General features: G+C 44.9%; 1 protein-coding gene and 1 long non-coding RNA gene across 2 annotated transcripts in view; one reads left to right on the forward strand and one right to left on the reverse strand.

Annotated features, from left to right (window-relative positions):
• Positions 1-4,533: 4,533 nt before the first annotated feature.
• Positions 4,534-5,560, reverse strand: LOC311586666. The gene is made up of 3 exons (XR_014775611.1): positions 5,506-5,560; positions 5,167-5,251; positions 4,534-4,601 (listed from the first exon to the last, which is right to left on the reverse strand). It is a non-coding gene; the product is annotated as an uncharacterized lncRNA (long non-coding RNA).
• Positions 5,561-7,285: 1,725 nt separating this feature from the next.
• ENTREP1 (endosomal transmembrane epsin interactor 1) overlaps positions 7,286-20,697 on the forward strand; it is a 56,938-nt gene continuing 43,526 nt past the window's right edge. The window contains exons 1-2 of the mRNA XM_084755400.1: positions 7,286-7,757; positions 17,784-17,840. Of these exons, the coding sequence (XP_084611526.1) occupies positions 7,371-7,757; positions 17,784-17,840 (444 nt within the window). The 5' untranslated portion in view covers positions 7,286-7,370. The remainder of the gene's footprint in view (positions 7,758-17,783; positions 17,841-20,697) is intronic.

The raw sequence follows: 20,697 nt of genomic DNA on the forward strand, positions 1-20,697 counted from the left end.
TGCTACCCAAGTTTTGAGACGAGGTTTCTCTGTGTAGACCAGTCTTGAACTCACACAGATATGCCTGCCTTTGCCTCCTAAGTGCTGAGATTAAAGGCATGAACCACCATCGCCTGACCTGAAATCTCAATATATTTTTAATTGTAAAATGGTTCATACTTGATTGGATTCCTCTGTGATTTCATGGTCTTGTTGGTATTATCTTACTTTTTTGTCCAGCTTATAAGTTATATATTTAAAGTATGATAATTATTATCCTTCTAAATATTTCTCATTGCTTTGCTAAAGAGCTCAGGGCAGCATCTAAGATGAAGCAAATGTCACACTAAACTTGTTCTAAATTTAATAAGTATTGTTTTGAATGTTCTTGACAATTTGAGTTCACCATAATTGAGAAATTATGGTCCCAGCACTCAGTTAGTGGAGGCAAGAGGCTCTTGTGTCCAAGGCCAGCCTGGGCTACATTGCAAGATGCTGTATCAAAGAAAAAGAAAAAGAAAAAAAAAGAGAGAAATTATGTTATTTAAGAGATTTAAGGCCGGTGTTGTGGCATATGCCTTAATCCCAGCACTTGGGAGGCAGAGGCAGGTAGATCTCTGAGCTTGAGACCGGCCTGGTCTACTGAGCTAGTTTCAGGACAGCCAGGGTTACACAGACAGACAATAAAACCCTCAAAGTACTCAGAAGTTCCCATTAACAGGCCTGAGTCTCACATGATCCCAACCATCCAATCGTAGATTTGTCTTGGGAAAAAAAAAAGAGATTTAAAAATAAGGATTTTTTTGAACAGGTTTATTGAAATAAAACTCACATACTACCAATCAAACTGTTTAAAACCTATAATTCAATAGTCAGTGTAGTCAAATGCATGTGCAACCATTACCATTGACAGTTTTGGTTACTCCCCACCCCTTATATCTTTAGTGCCACGCCCAGCCCTGAGTAACCACTACTTTACTTTCTGACTCTAAGTTTGCCTTTGTTGGACTCATATAATAGAACCATTTAGCATGTGGGTATTTTTGTAACTGGCTTCTTTCACTTAGAATACTGGATACTGAATTTGATGAAAACATTTTCAGAAAATATTAAGAAGGATATTTTGGTTTTTAAAAAACATTTCACAAGGAATTGTCAGACTTATGACACTGAAGAAGTCACTCCATGGCCCAAGGTGTATCTGCTAGGTGGTTCTTAAGTCAGTCCCAGTGACAGTGAAGATTACTTATCCAGGGAAGGGCAAAACAGTCACTGAAAATGGGACAGACATAATTAAAAACATCTTCTTTAACTAAGGTATATGGAGTCCCTTCTTTACCCACAGCCTATGAGTTCCTGAACCCTGAATGTCACTGGACACAAAATATCTCTGTGCTATATTGGGAAACTGAAATAGGAACTAGAAGGCCTAGGCTTAGGTTTTTTTTTTTTTCTATGTCTTTATAGTTTGAATTTAAGGAAATTTCTAAACCTTTAAACCTTTTTTTTTTTTTTTGGTTTATTTGTTTGTTCTTGGAAATAGAGTCTTATTCTGTTTCAGGCTGGTCTTGAACTCCTGTGCCCAAACTGTCTTAAACTCCTGAGGAGCTGGAATAACAAGAACACCACCACACTTAGTCACCTTAAAACCTCAAGTTCCACCCTCCCTCTCTCCTTTTCTCTCCACTGCTTTTTTCTTGTTCTTGTCAGAGTCTTACTGTGTAGCCCAGCCAAGTCTCAAACTAGTAATCCTTGGGCTTCATTGTAAACTAACTGCTGGGTATGGCTGCTGGTGGTCTTAAGTTTGAGAATATGCCTGACGTCATAGCTGGGAAATAGATGGCTCAGTGTTTAAGAGCTCTGAGTAGTTAATTGTTCTTGTAGAGGACCTGGGTTCAGTTCTCAGCACCCACATGACAGCACCCAAGAGTGGTATTTCTGGTTCCAGAGGATCAGACACCGTCTTCTGGCCTCTGCAGTCACTACACGTGGTGCACAGACATACAAGCAGGCAGACCAACCTTACCCATAAAATAAAAACAAATACATATTTTAAAAAACATGCCTCAGGTCTCCTATAAAATTTAGAAGCTTGAAGACTCCAATGTCTATTTCCTTATCCTCTCTGGTTTCCATGTCCTACGTGGTTGCTGCACAGGCTCCTGCTTCCTGGAATAGTTCCAGAAGTTGCTCTCAGGTGCACTTGGCATGCCCACCCTACGGAGTTCAGTGTTAGTGACTTTAATGTTCAAAGCCAACTTTAAAGGGCTTTGGTGGTTTTGCCAAGCTGTAACCACCTGCCTCTTCTCCAGACACTGAAAGCTCACAGCACTGTCCAGTTCAGCTCTTCTCCCACCACTCCAACCCAGCTAGCATGGGGTGGGTGTGGTTCATTAGTGTTGTGAGAAGCTAGGCACAGGTCAGGCTCATCTTAGTTCCCTCCTGAGCTGCAAAGCCTCTCAGTGGAGAAGGGGCCATTGGCTCCTGTCCTTTCAGACTAGCGCTTGGGCTTGCCTCACAGATAACACACTGCTGTGAGTGGGACACCCGATATTCAAGCCACAGGTAGCTTGACACCAGGGCCTTGGGCTCTGGGTTCTCTTTCAGCTTCATTTAGCACACACACACACACACACACACACACACACACACACACACACACACCTCTTTCTATAAACCCTTTTCTCAAACGGTGTCTTGGTCCCCAAGCATTCTTGATAGATCAACACTTAGATCTTGAAGGAAGCTTCTGCTAAATACATCTGCCTATCCTTAATTCTGCCACAGACCTCCTACATCAGTGCCTCTCTCTGTCTCTCTCTCTCTGTCTCTCTGTCTCTGTCTCTGTCTCTGTCTCTGTCTCTGTCGTCTCTGGCCTTAGAAAGTGTATGTAGTTTTCAAAGTTTCTCTGGTAAATCTGACCAACCCCTCAGACAAAAGTGCATTACAGCTTTGACTAGAAAAACTTGAAACTGCAGGAAACTGATACCACAAGGTCTTACACACACACACACACACACACACACACACACACACACACACTCATCTATTCTAGAACTTTTAAAGTACAAATTTTAAGGCAGTTGTCTTAAGTTGCCCTCTGTGAGAGTTTTCAACGCAAGACGTATTTAATTTCAACAATGAGAAAACTACGGCTGAAACTTTCCTATTTAACGCACAAATCTGTGTTGGAACCAAGGTATCAGCAATTCTTCGCAACCCTTTTGTACCAGGACCTCAGAACAATTCAGTGTCTATTTTGCCTAGGTATGCTCAGAGTTTTGTTCATTCATTAGCCCATGTTTATTCCATTCTCTTAAAAAAAAAAAAAAACAGCCACACAGCCCTTTGTATTGGGTAACGGTCTCTGGAACTTTCCACTCATTAATTTCTCCACATCCTCTTATACATCAAAGCGCCCTCTAGAAAAACCACAACCTGGAGCTCAGGACTCGGGCTTTAGAAGGGGGAATTCGAGGGTGTGTGCTGCATATTTTGGGTCTATAACAGGAGTAACTTCCCCACACCTCAGGGTGCCTTTCTAAGCTGCTGTTCTTTTGCTGGCAGTCTAAGAAACAGTGACAATAAAAGGCTGATTCCCAGGGTTAAGGACATCAGTGTGGTTGTGCTGTCCAATAGCTAAGGTAGCGAAACTCTTGACTGGTGTGTGATCACTGAGGGTTGGCACGTGCCATTTTCACCCATATGTGCCTAGTGGTCACCTGTGTTGCAATATTTAGCTGGGAACCAATAAAGCCCCCACCTCAGAACATGTACATATGAGCTTTTAAACCAAACACTCTACTCTTGCCTTCTAACAAAATGGCGGTCCTTAGACCTCTACTATATGATACTATACACATAAGAATTCTGGACTCTGGATTCTGTTGTGGTACCAATATTTCTCTCAATTTAAAACACAAGACCCTGGCCATCCAGTAGAGACTCTGGATCTACTGGGCTGGGGAAAGCCTATGACCCTGTGTTTCAACACGGCACACCCCATGATGGTTTCTTGACTCTGTGGAACATCCTTTGAGAAGTTGCTCCAGAGGTTGTGAGAGTTCATAAACTCAGAGAAGTTCTTGTCTTTGTGTAAAATATAACAGCTGGAGGCAGGTTACCAGGAACATGCTTTGGGGAGAGTGTCTTCACCAGCTCCTACTGTAGCAGGAATAAGGTGTCCTTTAATTAGCTTTGCAGGGTGGGTCTTCTGAGGAGTATGGAAGAATTCCAAGTGGGAGTTGAACAGTGTCCAGAGAGTGGGTCTCCTCTGTGCAGAGGCTTTAAGGAAGGGAGCGGAACTTGTGTGATGGGCAGCAGGAAACTGGGTGGGAGGTAACTGAACCTTCTTGGAGTTGACTTTTATCTTGAGAAAATCGGCTTCTTGATTCCATGAAACAATGCGGTGTAACTGTTGTTAACTTGAGCTTTTACCTATATTAATAAGGCATCTGGGTCAAGTTTTCTACAGCATCTTCCTAATTTTGTGACACACTTACTGAGATATAATTCACATATGTGTATAACTCATCCATTAAAAAAAAAGGATACAGTTCAGCATTTTTCATATAGAGGATTGTACAGTTGTCACCACAGTCAGTTGTAAAATATTTTATCGCCTTGGGAAAAAACAAACAAAAACCCCCCATACCTATTAGCTATTACCTCCCCTGACAATCCCTCCATTTCCCTAGCACTCAACCACCACAAAGTAATTTACTGTCTCTATGGACTTGTTTGCTGCAGACATTCCATCGAAACAGCATGGTATACTGTGTGCCTTCTTTGACTGGCCTTTCACTTAGCCTGTTGCCAGGGTCCATGCCCTTCATTCCACTGGGTGGGTAACCCCTGTTTTACTTGTATGTTCATCTAGTTGACTTACTGCTGGGTTGTTCCTAACTGTCTTCTGGCCATGGAGACTTGTGAGACTACTTGTGCACACATTCGATGGGAATTCCTGTTAACTCCGAGTGTCGTTTTTTTGGAGGAACTCCCTCCCTCCCCTGTAAGGAAGGTTCAGTTGCCTCTCCTGCTCCTCCCCTTTCCCATCCCATCACTCAAGTCCCATTCCCTGCCTCTTTTTATGAATACCTTCTACACCAAGCTGGACTCAGTGGCTCTGAATCACTGTTGTAAGGGATCTGTTTCATACAGCTCAGTCAAGTATGACCGAATCCTTACCTAAGAAGGTGTTTGTGTGAAGTTGTGAGGAATCAAGCTCTGTTACAGGATAAGCACAAATACCAGAGGGCATTGATTGGTGGAACTGTAAAGGTTGGGACAATTTTTATTTAGATTCCTGTTTATAGAAACAAGAAAAAGAATTTCACAGCCATCAATGTTGATAACAACAATAACACACACACACACAAACACACACAGCGGGGGGAGGGAGAGAAAGAGAGAGAAAGAGAGAGAAAGAGAGAGAGAGAGAGAGAGAGAGAGAGAGAGAGAGAGAGAGGATGGGGGAACAGAAAAACAAACTCCCTTAGGTAGACGCTTGGAGGGAGGCCCTGTGACCTTCTAATGAGTAGAGCTGGTAGATGAAAGCCATCTGTGGATTTCAGGTATCCCGTTTCTACATAGAGAACACACCTAGAAACTTGGGGCATTCGAACTCTTTTAGGTAGATACTAAAGTATAAAACATAGAGAAGCAATTAGACCCCAAGTGCAACTATATGGATTTTCACAGGGACCCTTGCTGTGTTATTAGCACTGGCATTAAGAAATGAATTTTCATTAGCACCTCCCCCAACCCTGTCCTAGTCCTAAGGATTCCCCCCAAGGGAAGGAGGGTATCCTGACTTCTAACACAAACATTCTTAGACACAAGGGATGCATTTTTAATAGTGTGGTTCTGGTGTCAGGCTCTGGCTAGTAGAATAGATTTGTTTAGCTGAGAGAACGTCTGAACACTCAGTAGTCATACTGTATTGCAGGGTATCATCCAGCCTTAGAAATTAAATACTTTTAAGCTTGTGTTTAAGATAAAAGTTATAACACAGCACTGAAGAAACTCAACTCGTTTTGACCTGCAACTTAAGAGCATCTATTGTAGATTTTTGTGTTTGTTTTTAACTACACGAGACATCGGATTTTCAATGTCCATTAAAAAAAAATCTACTTTCTCTTCCAAACCTTGAAGTTTACTCCTGGGAACAGTCTGAAAGGAAGTTCTAGGCCCTATTAATCACAGGCGGTTTAACGATTTTAAAAAGTGTGCATGCAAACATATGCACATTGGCAATACATTACCCTGTGTGACATAATGCACATTGGCAATACATTATCCTGCGTGACATAATGTCCAACGTAAGTACAATCTTCACAAACAGAACACAGAGACAAATCTGCATTTCTCTTGTTTTCCTCAACAGGAGGGCATTCGATTCCCTCACCTCTCCAGCAAGACACGCTTTCAAATGCCACAACTGGCTGCAAACTGACACTGCTCTGGTTCTTACCTGGAACAGAAGTTCATTATCAGCATCTCACCTATGATACATTAGCCGGCTAGACATTCTATTAAGGGAAACTATTGTGCAAAGGCAAATAGTTGCTTTTTCCTTAAAGCTCGATAAGTGTATTATAAATTACCAAACAGATTAAGATTTCATTAGGCTATTTTCTGCCAAGTTTGGGATGCTGTGTTTTACCAGGTAATGCCAATTAGCTCCAGGTCAAAGCTAGAACGATGGAGCATGTGACCCCTGCCAATTAATTGCACAGGGCCGCCCTGTGCTCTTCCAATGTGAATGCTGAGTAGCGACTCCCAAGGTAACCTGGGCTTGCCACTCTTGTTCTCTCACTCTGGTGTCCGGAAAGCACCCTCTTCCTTCCCGGTAGGGCTGCAGCGTCAGTGGCCGGGAACTCTCTCCCAGAGGCCATAGATGTAGGTCGCCCTCCCTAAAGGGTACCGTCCAGAGAAGAGTCCTCTTCCCCAACTTGGACCTTTTTCCGTCGGGTCGCCCACAGCCCCTCCTCCGGCCGTAAGGGAGAAAGAGAGTCACGCGGGACTCCATTCCTATTTAAAAACAGCCAGGGTCCCACTCTCAGGCCGGCCCTCGGAGGAACCGGGGTCCACGACGTTTCCCGTGGCGCACGGTTGGGGACAGACTCTGAGAACCGTGGGCCGCTAGCTGCCGGACCCTGCCTTGCCCGGACGCTTTCCCTGGGTGACCCCAAGGCGGCGGTGCACTTGTCACCGTGGGTGACCGAGAGGGAACGGCGGGGGGCGGGCCCCGCGGGGCAGGTGGGCGCGGCCGGCGCGGGCCTCGGCAGCAAGTGGTTGGGCCGTGCGCAGTCCGTCCTGCGCGGCGCCGGCGCGGGTGCCCGGTGCGCGGCGCCCTCCGCTCCGCTGCACCGCCCTCCCGCCGCGCGCCCATGTCTCTGCCCGTGGTGCTCCCGGGCTCCTGCTGCCCGGTGGCGGGGCTGTCGGGCGGACCTCAGGCCGGGGGTCCTGGCGCTGCAGCCGCCGCCGCTCAGGAGCCGCCGCTGCCCCCGTTGCGGCCGCGCTGGCCCCGGGGCGCTCTACAGCCTCCAGCCCGGCCCCGCTGCGCCCCGGCCGCTGTGCTGGCCCCGCCGCCAGCGCTAGCGTCCCGCCGCCCCGCCGCGCCCGGCTCCGCGCTGCTGCCGGCCCGCCCGCTGCTGTCGCTCGGGCTGTTGCAGCTGATTCTGGGCTGCTGCATGGTGGCGCTCAGCTTCGGAGCGCTGTCGCTGAGCAGCTCGCCGCAGGTGAAGAACTCCTGCCCGTTCTGGGCAGGCTCCTCGGTGAGTACCTAGTGCCTCTCTGCGGGGGTCTACCCCTTGGGGCAGGGGTGTGTGGAGGGGTCCCCTCAGCTGTTTTTGTTTGACTTCAGTTGGGGGGCTCAGACCCTAAAGTCACCTGAAGTGAGTGGGGGGGGGGTGGGGTTGGGCGTGGGGGTGGGGATACGTGTCGCGAGGCAGGCGAGTTGAAGGGAGAATTGGATTGCACCTGGGCAGTGTTTGTCCCTTGCACGCTAAGGATTTTGTTTCTGTCAAGTTAACGTTAAGTACAGTATCAGGCTCTTCGAGGGATTGGCATGTGGCTGGGAGAAATTATTTAAAACTTTTTTTTTGGCCACTGAATACTTTACTGCATTGGTAAAGTAAAACTCCAAGAGGGCAGGGATTTTGATACGTTTTCTTCGCCGATACAACAACAATGCCAGTACAGGGTGGGGTACTTCTGGAATGGACAAGTGACAAATTGAAGTGGGGGTGGGTGGGTGGGAGGGGTTGATTTGTCTTTATTCTTCATTAAGAGACGAATAAATGAGAGAGTATCTGGTGTTGGATGACTGAACTCCGAGGAGCTCAGAGGTAATAAGAGGGTGTGTGACTGATAGCTTGTACCTGGTCATTAAAGGAGGGCTCAAACCCTGGGTGGGTTCCTGGAACCACCAAAACTGCTCTGCAGAAATGGGTGCACAAGAAACAGAACCTGTCATTATGGATGTATGCCCCAGAACTCCCCAAGTGTGGGGTAGCTAGCTGGTGATGATGTCTGCCCTGCCCTGGCACCTGGTCCTGCCTCCTTGGCCAATGGGGTATTGGGAAGCCTGGCCTCTGGGAAAAGTGGCTGCCAATGAGCAGGCTTCTGTAGGTGACTACTCATCCTTGCTTCCGAACTGTGCCACAACTGTTTTTTTTTTTAAATTAATTCATTCATATTACATCTCAGTTGTTATCCCATCCCTTGTATCCTCCCATTCCTCCCTCCCTCCCACTTACCTCCTACTCCCTTCCCTAATGACTTTGACTGAGGGGGACCTCTTCCCCCTGTATATGCTCATAGGGTATCAAGTCTCTTCTTGGTAGCCTGCTATCCTTCCTCTGAGTGCCACCAGGCCTCCCCCCATCCAGGGAACATTGTGCCACAACTCTTAAGGCATCCAACCCATTGAGGTTTGCCAGAGGCCTAGAGACTTGAGAACAGGTCTCTCTGCACAATAACTGTGGGAGGATGAGCCCTTTTATAGAATGGGAAAATGGCCCTTTTATAGAAGCCTGGCGATGTCTATAGCTTTTTCTATGATCTGCACTGAGTGTACATTTTGTGCTCTGCTGGTTAAAACATATCGAGAGTCAAGACCAAATTTCAAAAATGTGGGAGAACTTGCTGAACCTAGAGTAACTGCTTGAACGGGAACATTAAGAACACAAGGTTTCTCTGGCCTCACCCAGAGTTTTGTATCACCCAATGTCAATCTTGTCTTCTTTTAAACACCTTTGCTGAGCGGTTCTGTTGGGACCTCAGTCCTTTTCTGCTACAGTGAGCGAAGCCCACAACTTTACAATATTAGGTAGATAGAATTCCACCCTATAGCTCTGTCCCTGGACTCTGCTACTGTGTTTGTTTGTGATCTGGAGTACCTTGGAATGTGGGTACGCCAAATACAGTAGCAAGCAGGATAACAAGGCTCCCTCCCCTTCTCCCCTGCCCCCCCCCCCCCCCCCCCCCGACTTCAGCCCCAGGCTAGTCATTTTGATGGCTGCATTTCTTTCCTCTGAGTACCCTGGGCCAGCATCTTGAATGAGTTTTGTGGATTAACTCGTTGTAAAACCACAATCCATTGTTCTCTCAAGAGAGCTAGTTTATTGAGAAGATTTGTGGAGGGTGCTCGGGAAATGGTTCAGTCAGTAAAGCACCTGTGGTATAAATATGGGGACCTGGGTTTGGATCTCTGTTACTCACCTAAAAGCTAGGTGTTCCGGGGGGAGTGCCTGAACCCCAGTGCTTGGGGTGGGGTTGGTAGAAGGCGGGCACAGAGGATCCCTGAAATGCATTGGCCAGCCAACCTGATGAGACACCCACTCTCCAAAAATCAGATATGGTAGAGAGTGTATCCAGTGTTATTCTCTGCTACCACGCACATGCAGACATCCTAACGAGTACACACACCACATGCATAACCTGTTTTTCTTCTCTAAAATTAAAGTCTGAAATCAGTGTGCAATTGTGAATTATTTCAGAGGTAAGTGCACTTAGCTGTCAATGAAGTCACGGTGGTGTTTGGTGACACGGAAAAGAAAGCTCACACACCAGAATGTGCCGGATGGCGTCTGATCTTGTCATAGGCTGGGCTTGTCCTCAGGCAATAAGCAAATCTGAAGGAATCAAGAATTTGGAACTCAGAGGTTCTCTTCTATATGCCATAGTCCACCCTGTGCCCCTAGGTCAGTATTCAGACCTGTAAATGTCACTTATTCTTTCTTTGTGTAGGTATGACCTGTTCCCAAGGTTGACTTTAGAATTTGTGAAGTGGCATTAGAACCAGTGAAAACTAACTGCATCCTCAGAACAACTAACTAGGGTTTGAGCAGATCTCATTACATGGCATGCTTCTTATGGTGTTTTAGGAAGAAAAATACTATGCTTGTCTCATGTTTTAAACTCATGTAGGTGAGAGAGTGCTTAAAAAAATTCTGTATTATGAGAAAAGTTAGATTTAAGCAGACACAGTATAATAAAACTGCAGCTACCCTGCAGTTACTGGAACAGTGGTTTCACCTGTATCCCCGCCTAGGCTCTGCCACTGGTCCTGTGTGTCCTCATGGGTGCAAGAACAAGGAATGTCAAACAGGAACTGGATTCTTTGTGCTCCCAGTCCACTTGGCAGATTAAAATTCCCATATTGTTTTGAAAAAAAAAATCTCAGTATTACATCATTGTAATTTCATGTGTAAAAATGTCAATGTGTGTATTTCTAGATGGGGGCGGGGGGGGGAAGAGAGAGAGAGAGAGAGAGAGAGAGAGAGAGAGAGAGAGAGAGAGAGATAGAGATAGAGATAGAGATATTGATTTAATAGAAGTGACCAGTGACTGGGAAGTCTTAAGACTCCCTTCCACTTTTAACATTTCATTGTGAAAAAAAAAAATTAAAGTTTTAACGAATGTAGAAATGAGAATTAATAACCCCATGTGTTGACCCATCACGAGCCTCAGGAGCTAGCAACATCTGAATATCTGACACCCCCCCCCCCCCCCGCCCCAAACACACTGGGTTATTCTAAGGCAAATTACACATGTGCAACTTCAGCTATTAAACACTCTAGTGTGTAATCTCAAAGAAGGGGCCTAATGACACATTATAACAAACTCAGGTGGCTGAATGAAGGTGTTTAGTGGGAAATGGTGAACAATTGTGACTCGGGACTGGAGAGATGAAAACAAAACAAAATAACCCAGATTTATTGAGCTGTAGCCTGCATGCCTGACAAATCACCATCAGGTGAGAACGCTGTCTGGTAGTTCCTGTGGGTTCACTGAGCCATCACCAAAATGGGTTTTGGGAAGTTTTTTTTTCCTAATCACCCCGAGATCTCCTTTCTCTTCCCTTCCCCACCCCTCTGTCCAGATACTACCAATTTCCCAACTTTCTCTTTTTTAATTAAAAAAAATTTTATTTATTACTTATATAGTATTCTTCCCACATGTGTGCCTACACGCCAGAAGAGGGCACCAGATCTCACTGTAGATGGTTGTAAGCCACCATGTGGTTGCTGGGAGTTGAACTCAGGACCTGTGGAAGAACTGACAATGCTCTTACCTCTCATCCATCTTTCCAGCCCCCAATTTCCCTACTTCTGGCCCTGTAGATTACTTCTACCCTGGACATTTCACACACACACACACACACACACACACACACACACACACACACACACACACGATCCTACAGTATATGGTCTTTTATGACCAAATAACTTCTTTTAGTTAGGATATTTTCAAGGCTCATCTAGTTTAGCACTAAGTTGTTCCTGTTAATTGTGGAGTGATACTTCACTGGCTAGCCATACCACGGTTATGTCCACTTAGAGTCTCTTTCTGGTTCCTTCTTCCCTTCTCTCTCTTCTCCCTCCTTTTTGCAGATCTGGGGACTGAACTCAGGGACAGAGGCTAGAGCTCTACTCCTGAGCTACACCTAGCTCACTCAGCCCTTTGATCTAGTATTGAGAGCAAGTGGTCCGCAAGCCTAACGCTACTTGGGATCCACACGTGAGCTCTGGAGAAAACGCTCCTCTGTCAGACTGTGAATGGCCGACTGACCATGAGCACTTTACCTTTGCCGCATCTGCAAAGCTGGCAAATCTTAGTTTGGTTTTTGTAAAGCTTTTTGCTTTGTGTTTAATGTAAGAGCAGGTTCAAGAGACACATACATGCTGTTAAATGGCACAGTCAAGGCTGTGTTCCATGCTCATCTTTGGCAAAGTGTCACAGCTGAGATTTCTTCCACTTGTCTGACCCCCAAGGTGCTGCTTCATCTATTTGAAAAGACATTAGGAATCAAGTCCTGTAAGCAGCCTTCTCACACTTTTAAGTCAATACGAAGCAATGTGAAGGCACCATTTTGATGTTATATATATATTTATATATTTATGGTTTTTCGAGACAGGGTTTCTCTGTGTAACAGCTCTAGTTGTCCTGGAACTCGCTCTATAGACCAGGCTGGCCTCGAACTCACAAGAGATCTGCCTGCTTCTGCCTCCCAAGTGCTGGGATTAAGGGTGTGTGCCACCACCGCCTGGCATAATCTTTATTTTTTAAAATTAAATTTCCTGAGAGAGAGAGAGAGAGAGAGAGAGAGAGAGAGAGAGAGAGAGAGAATGAATGAATGAGTAATTCCTGGAATTAGTTCTCTTCTCCTACTTTGTGGGTCCCACATCTTAGTCTGTAATATTTGGTGGCAAGTGCCTTTACCTGCTGGGCCAGCTCAGTGGTGGCCCCTAATGTAAACGCTCTTTTTCGCTTGCTGTAGATGTAGCTCAGTGAGTAAAGCACTTAACTAGGATACCAGAGGCCCTGGGTTCACTCCCCAGCACTGCTAAAGAGGTAATGGAAGCACACTTGTCTGTCATATAATCTAAGCCACTCAGAGGTGGAAGACGGCAGATCAGGACTTCCAGATCATCCTTGGCATCCAGCTCAAGGCTCACCTGTGCTAAGTTAGATTCTGTCTCAGGGGGAAAAACGATTTAGATGTTATTACTTGAGCATGCTATGATCATTTTCCCCCTTGCCAACCTGCGTTAATTACTATTTGCCCAAAGCTTGTAGCGCTAAGAGATTAGCCAGGTATCTTTAAACACAGTTGGTAAGCGGCTGAGGGAAGAGCTTGCTGTTTTATTTAGGTTGTGTTGTCCAGGCTTACAGTTTAGGTGTGTGTTAGTTAATACTATTTTGATTCCATTGGGATTGTGGGAGATGGCACCTCTGAGCTACAGTTAATAAAAGAGTAGAGGGTTGTTCATGTGGTTTTTGAAAAACAGTTTCCAGCTTTGATGTCACTGCTCACTTATTCAGATTTTCAAATGAATTATGCTATAAAATGGGAAGATTCTCTCTCTCTCTCTCTCTCTCTCTCTCTCTCTCTCTCTCTCTCTCTCTTAGTTATAGGGAAAGATAAGTTGTTGAGAAGTTTGATAAATTATTTTCTGCCTGTTTACAAGATAAACAGGGCATTTGCAGCGTGGCTTTCAGACACCTGTTTAGATCTAGCAGTTTTTGTCAAAGGAGCCAGAACGTTTTTGCCTGAAGGTGTGATTGTGGAGTAGCCAAGGGAACTAGGGTGGTAGAAGCGTAAGCTCTTGATTTTAACAATTGTTTCTAAGCTGGAAAATTAAGGCATTGGCCACACATGGCGGGTCACTTCCTTTGTGTCATCAGGAAGAGGAGAGATCTGTTTTGTGCCTATGAGCTTCAGGAATGACGTACACTGAGAGAAAGAGAAGTGATAAGGTCCCCGGTTATGATAATCCGGAGCTGGTTTGGTGCTGATGATGAGTCCTGACCTGCACATTCAGAGCACGTTGTTGCGTATTGTGCTGAATGGAAGAATGCTGATGTCCTGTCCTTTTCTGCAGCTCTACTCTTTCAGGAAGCACCAGGGGTGGGGATGTGTTCAGGCTTAAGCAATCATCTTTAAGCAAGTTCTATTTCTGGTGGTATTTAATCAATCATTCATTCACTCATTCATTGGTGCCTGCCATTACCAAGTGCCTTCTAGAAGCTGCTCGCGATACTTGAGTGAGTCCATTGCTAACGGACTTCCTGGACTTCTTCCTGTCAGAGCCCAGACACTGCTGCACAGAGTGAGGTGAAGCCTAGAGAACCTGTTTCGTGTTTCACTTCTTGCCTTCCACAAGCATCTGTGGATGCCACAAGCATCTGCTCCTTGAGTCTTGAACTCTTAAAGGACCCGACCTCAGAGCAGAGCCTCATTTCCTGCCACCATCCCAGAGGCTTCTAACCCTCTGTTTCTCCTTCCTTTGCTTTCCCTTCTCCCCTCCCCACTCGCAGTGTTCCCACAATGCCTTTTGCAAAGAGCAGAGCCACTGGGTAAAACTCAGCAGGGCGTGGGTTCGCAGGTTCGGGACTGAGTGGCTCCCACCTGGAACTGGGATGCAGTTGTGTTGCCCCTACCCCAGTGCTGGGGAATGAGCCATTCACTGTGCCCCTGCCTTCTTTTTCACTATTTATTTTGAAATAGAATTTCACTGCCTTGCTCAGTTGACCTTAAAGCTACTCTATAGGTCAGGCTGGCCTTGAGCTTGTGATCCTCTGGCCTCAGCCTCCTCCTAAAGTACTGGGAATGTAAACCAGCTCTGTCAGGCCTGACTAAACTTACTTTCCAGCGCATGGTAGGGAATGTGGTTTCACACAAGGTTGCTGGCTGTGCTCTGAATCTGTTCAGAATTCAAGTGACAATGATGCCTTTAAATGGAGTATCTTCTAATTGATGAACTTGTTATGTCTTGATTTATTTGGGTTTTTGTTTAATATTGCTGTATAAGCTTTGTTTTTCTCTCTAACAAATCTTAAGTATTTTTGCCAAATATATTGTGAGGTAATTGATATTTCTTATATATCATGTGTTTTTTTTTTTCATACTTTTCAATTGCATTTTCTGGGGTTGCTACTTTGTAAACAAAATACCACCTCCAAAGGAAGAAACGGAGCATGCAGGCTTCTCTTTGTCTCAGAAGGCCTTCATTAGAGAGACCTCTATGTATGAGGCTGGATCAGAATTAAAAGTATAAATAAAATCCTGATTAGCCATGCCTTTTTTGCAACGTTTCCCAACAGGAATAAAAGCACATGTCTTGGGAGGGAGGGAAGAATGGGAGGATACAAGGGATGTGATAACCATTGAGATGTAACAAGAATAAATTGATAAAAAATTTTTTAAAAAGCACATGTCTTTAAAGATATATTCATAAAACATATGACTGTTAATGGTTGTATTGTTTACACAAGAGTGAAAGCCCAGGGATATGGAAAAGACTGAATACATTGGGCACTGCTGCACAATGGAAGATAATACAGCCATCACTCTGAAATGAACTACAGCTATTTCAGAAACATTTACTGAGATCAGAAAAAGCCACTCTGTCATGATGATTGTGTGGAAATCACACCCTTATGAATAGGTGTTTACACACATGTACACACATGTGCATGTGCCACTTGAATGTAGCAGTAAGATTTTAGGGGAGCGATTTGTACTCATATAAAACACATTTAATGTACTAACTTGTGAGCATGGAGGAGGTAGGATGTTAAGGCTGATACAGAAATAGAAAGTGTAGCTTAGACACATCATTGTTTTATAGGCTTTTATGTCCCAAGCTGGAGATTTCATCTTAATAACACTGTTTTAATGGAAAAAAAAGAAAATGCTCCTGAGAGTGGACCACAGGGTATTATATGAGACAGTGGCACAAATAACAAACATCAATGAATAATTCAAATCAGTTATTTTCTACCGAAGTGGGCAGTTTGTGTTTCCCTCAAGGGCAGGGACATTTTCAGTCCTGTTTTCACACAAAACCACTTTGCATTTCTTCAGTGAAGTCCAGCCCCTCTAGGGTGAGGAGGCAGAGACACACAAGGGCACACTCGCAGATGTTTGTATGTGTACATGCATGAATAAGTGTGCCAACCTAGCAGAAACATGTGTGCTCATGCAAACATGGGTGGGCACGTGGGTGTGCGCTCATATACTCAGTGGACATTGGGGCTTCTGAGGAATCTGTCATTATGGTGGGATCAATCTTTTGTGACTTTTTTTTTTTAGTTGTTTAAGAACAGGCTGACTTTGAATTTGTGGTCCTCTTGCATCAGCATCCTGACTATTATATGTATACACCACTACACCCAGATCAGCCGTCTGAAGAGACCCAGAAGTCTCACAGGAGGCCAAAGTTAGGGCCATTGGCAATGAGGAGACTTAGCCAAGCTCACATGACTGAGTAGGAGGCCTGAGCCTTGGGTCTCATGAGTTCTAGTTCCGATGTGGAGAGTCAACCAAGGCCACACACTAGGGACGAAGGCAAGCAGAGTCCTCATAGAACTGACGGAGCTGGGAGGATAGAGTGGGATGGAGGGAACGCATCACTTGCCTGCACGTGTAGGGGGTTCTGGGTCAAGGCTGGATGAGTGCATTTTGTCCTCTGATAGTTCGGTGCTATGAGCTGATTCAGTTTCAGCTGGGCATTGTGGTGAACCGTGTGTTAGTCTGAACACCCTTGCCTGATGTGTAGTTAATAAACAGAGATTGTGGCTATGTGCATGGCGGGGTTTGAGCAAGGGAGATGCTCTAAGAAGGAAACTCCTCCTAGCTGCACTTAGTGGCCACACCCTGTTGTTCAGGGGAAGTGTACTCAGGAGGCCTCAGGGTGTCCAGGGTGAATGATCACTTTGATTCCTCTTGCCAGTGGCTTAGTGAACTGTGTCATCCAAAAGGCCATGGTGGCTTCCAGTCTGCGTTTCGGCAACATTCTGGTTCTTCTTTACCAAGAATTTTAGTGTGTGTGCTTCATTGAAGCATTGTTGTGCCATACAAGAGGTTTCCCTCTGTAGTTCCTTGCTGTGGAGTAAATGTTCAGGGACAAGTCATTTATTGATAATCACATGACAGGCACTAAGCTGGGAGCCAAGGATTCAAAGACAGGACAGGAGTTCATGGCAGAGATATAGAGATGGACCTCACAAAGGATGACCATTGAGTTTAAAGATGTGTGTGTGTGTGTGTGTGTGTGTGTGTGTGTGTGTGTGTGTGTGTGTGTGTGTCTGTCTGTCTGTCTGTCTGTGTGTCTGTCTATGTGCACATAGGTGCCTGACATGGGTGTAGGGAACTGAACTCCAGTCCTCTGCAAGAACAAGCACTCTTACTTGCTGAGATATATTTCCAACTCCATAATGGGGAGTTTTTAAGAGAAAAGAGAAGTTGCTACACACAAGGCAGGCATGTGGAGTGAGGAGATTACTGAAGACTTCTCAGAGGAGGTGACACGCAGGAGCTTGTAGGTAGATATGAACTCTCAGGCAGCTAGGTAGGCCATCAAGATGAGTCCTATAATAACGAGGGCATAGCTCAAAGTCCTGGAATGTCTATCCTGGATGGCTGAGGAAGGACAGGGGTGCTTGGAAAGGAGGAGTGTGTGTGTGTGTGTGTGTGTGTGTGTGTGTGTGTGTGTAAAATGATGTTGAACCCAGGGATAGTCGCATGAGTTTTGTCTACCACTTTGGAGTTTACCTGTCTCATGAAGGTGCTATGTACATCACAGACTGTGACAGCAGATGAGTCTATGGAACTTGGTCAGAGATATGGATTTTTTCCCCTGACACACATGAAAGCACACACAGCCAGTAAATATGCTTTGTGGGTCTGTAAGACAGTCCAGAGTGGATTGCCATGGCTTATATGACCAGCAAGGATGGGAAGTGTTTAACTAGCATTTTCTGGGCTGATGATGTGTTTATCCCCACAGGTGATACTCTCTGGGGTCATTGGATTGACAACTTGGAAAAGGCCTATGATACTGCTGGTAGGTACAGATCACATGACACTACCCTTATACAGCATGAAGCCACTGAGGCAAACTGTTGAAATCCTTAAGCATCCTTGTTCATTGAGAAATAAGTTGACGGCCAGACCTGGTGGCTCATGCCTTTAATCCTAGCACTCAGGGAGGCAGAGGCAGTGAGTTCGAGGCCAGTCTGGCCTACAGAGTGAGTGAGTTCCAGGACAGCCAGAGAGGGCTACATAGAGAAACCCTGTTTCAAACAAAACAAAACAAAACCAAAAAAAAATACAACAAAAACTAGCCCCAAACCCAAGTCCCAAAAATAGATAGATAAAATAATAAAATAGAAGTAAATGTTCCTATAATAATGATGATAATGATAAAAGATGATAATCTTGATGGTTTATGACTTGTCTTAAGCTCTGTATACATCTAGAGTTATGCATATGTTTCCAGTTCCAGAACTAAATTCATTCTGAAGATATAACAGAAAAACATCTGTTTAAGGCTTAGTAGGTAAGAGTGCTTGCTGCGCAAATAAGAACACCTGAGTTCAAACCCCCAGTGCCCAGGTAAGAGCTGGCCATGGCCATGAATAGCTATTGCCCCATCACTGAGGGGTGGGGATAGGTGGGTCCTGGAAGCCAGGTGGCTGCTGGCTTAGTCAAGGGTTCAGTGAGCAGTCCTGTTTCAAAGTCTAAGGTGGAGAATGACGGAAGACAGCATCTGACATCCTCCTCTGGTGCACACACACATGAACCCCGCTCAGGGTCTGGTCACTATGGATACAAACGTGGAGGGAATGATACAATGAATTCAGTGTGCCTGTTACCCGGCTCTGAACCTCTGCCACCCTCCACATTCCATGCTCTTCTTTGCCCCAAGCAACCCACATGTGTTGACCACAAATACATTACTTCTTATTGTTAGAATGGTTTGGTTGGGCAACATCATAATTTTGTTCCTGAGATTTGCTACATTGTCTTTTTAGCCCACAAATGTTAATTTGATTTAAAAAAATGCAGACTTTATCCTTCTTTTTCTATTATTGCGCTGAATTCAATGTTCCAAAATGAGCCAACCAGTCTCCAGCGTCCAGCGGCAGTGCGAATGATCCGAACCCTTGTCCTATGTTTTTACCTGTTGTGGGAGTTTAGGAGGTGATGACAATAAATAGATAAACGGCACTGGTGTTTATGTAATCGCCAAGTTTAAAATAGAGTTTAGGACATTTGATTTGTAACATCTTACACGTGGTAGCTTTTCTTCTTTCTTTCTCTTTCATATATCTTGATATAGAGTTTAGTTATTTCCAGAAGTCATTTTTAAGATTGGTTTGTTTTATATATGTGGGGGTGGAGGCTACATGACAACCTTGGTGCCATCCTCAAGAACGCTGTCTCCTTTGAGGCTGTGTCCCTCACTGAACCTGGAGCTAAGCGTTAGGCTAGAGTGGCTGGCCGGGGAGAGCCAGGCGTCCCCCCTTATGCCCGTCCGTAGCACATGGCACCACGCTCAGCATTTTTACTTGGGTCTTCATGCTTGTATAGCTAGCAGTTTACTGACTGCGCTGTCTCTCCAACCCCGAGAGTTGTTTCGGATACACAGGGTAAGCTATGGGAGGCCACTTACAGTTCCAGCATATGGTGGAACAGCATGGTGTAAAATAGATGTGCCAGAGCCATGGCCAGACCCAGAGCCCCATGCTGCTTTGAGAACCTTGAACTCCAACCTGTCTGCAGCTCCTCCAGTAACATGCGCATCGTTTTGTAACTCCATCATTCATTGCATTTAGCGAAACACCGTTAAAATATTGGCAGGAGTAAGCTGTTACTGTGGCGTTTAATGTTGGAACACAGGATAGGAGGGAGGGAGGTGCTGGGTGGACCCGTGGCTCATAGCTGAGGCAGGTTTTGCTGCAGCTGTTTGAGATTAGGCTCTGCAGGAAATTTTTGGATGGATGGTGTTCCGTGTTTGTATTTGACTATAGGAATGACCTTTGTGGTATTGTGGGCTATTTGGTCAGTGTTAAAGTACTTTAGTCTTTAAAGTAAACGAAGGGAAGAACATCTCCCTTGATGTTTGTATTCTAAAATTTCAAAATGACAAAAAGAATATGCATACGAATCCTACGTAGAGTTATGAAAGCCCACACTTAAAGGCATTTATTCATCAACTGCTTTCAGTTGGAAAGGTCACTTATATATTAATTATCGAGTATTGACAAGCATAGGTGAACATGACCTTAATAAAAGCCACTTTCCTTAATTGCTTTTTACTCTGTTTTCATCATCGTTTCACACATGCACACACACACACACACACACATAGATTTTGTTGAAAAGTTGTATCCAATTTAGGGGCACTTGGAGATGGCATGACGTCTAGTGCCCACATACAACCCACATATAAAAGCCATGCAAAGCTGTTCATGGCCACAACCCAACATTGAGGGACAGATATAGGCAGATCCTGTGAATTCATTGGCCAATGCGGAATTGACAAAATGATGAACTTCCTGTTCAGTGAGAGACCCTGGTCAAGGCATACACCGGAGCATGACAGAGGAAGACCCCAGTGTTCAGCCGTGGCTTCCATATGCACATACATGGGCACACGCACTGACATTCACATATATGCACCACACCCAGAACATACAACATGAATAACACCCAAGAAGTTGTAACCAGTGTATATATATGGTCTTAGGTCTTGCCTTTTCAGTGTACTTTAAATCAGTATTATCTAATACTATTTCTACATGTGTCACTCGTTATTGCTAAGTAACCTTCTATTATATTTCTATCCCATCATTAATTTTTGCCATATGGTTGGACATTTGAACTTTTAAAAAACATTCTTTAATCATATTTATCCC

Source organism: Acomys minous, assembly GCF_964271855.1.
Source record: "Acomys minous genome assembly, chromosome: 2".
NCBI classification, from domain to species: Eukaryota; Metazoa; Chordata; class Mammalia; order Rodentia; family Muridae; genus Acomys; species Acomys minous.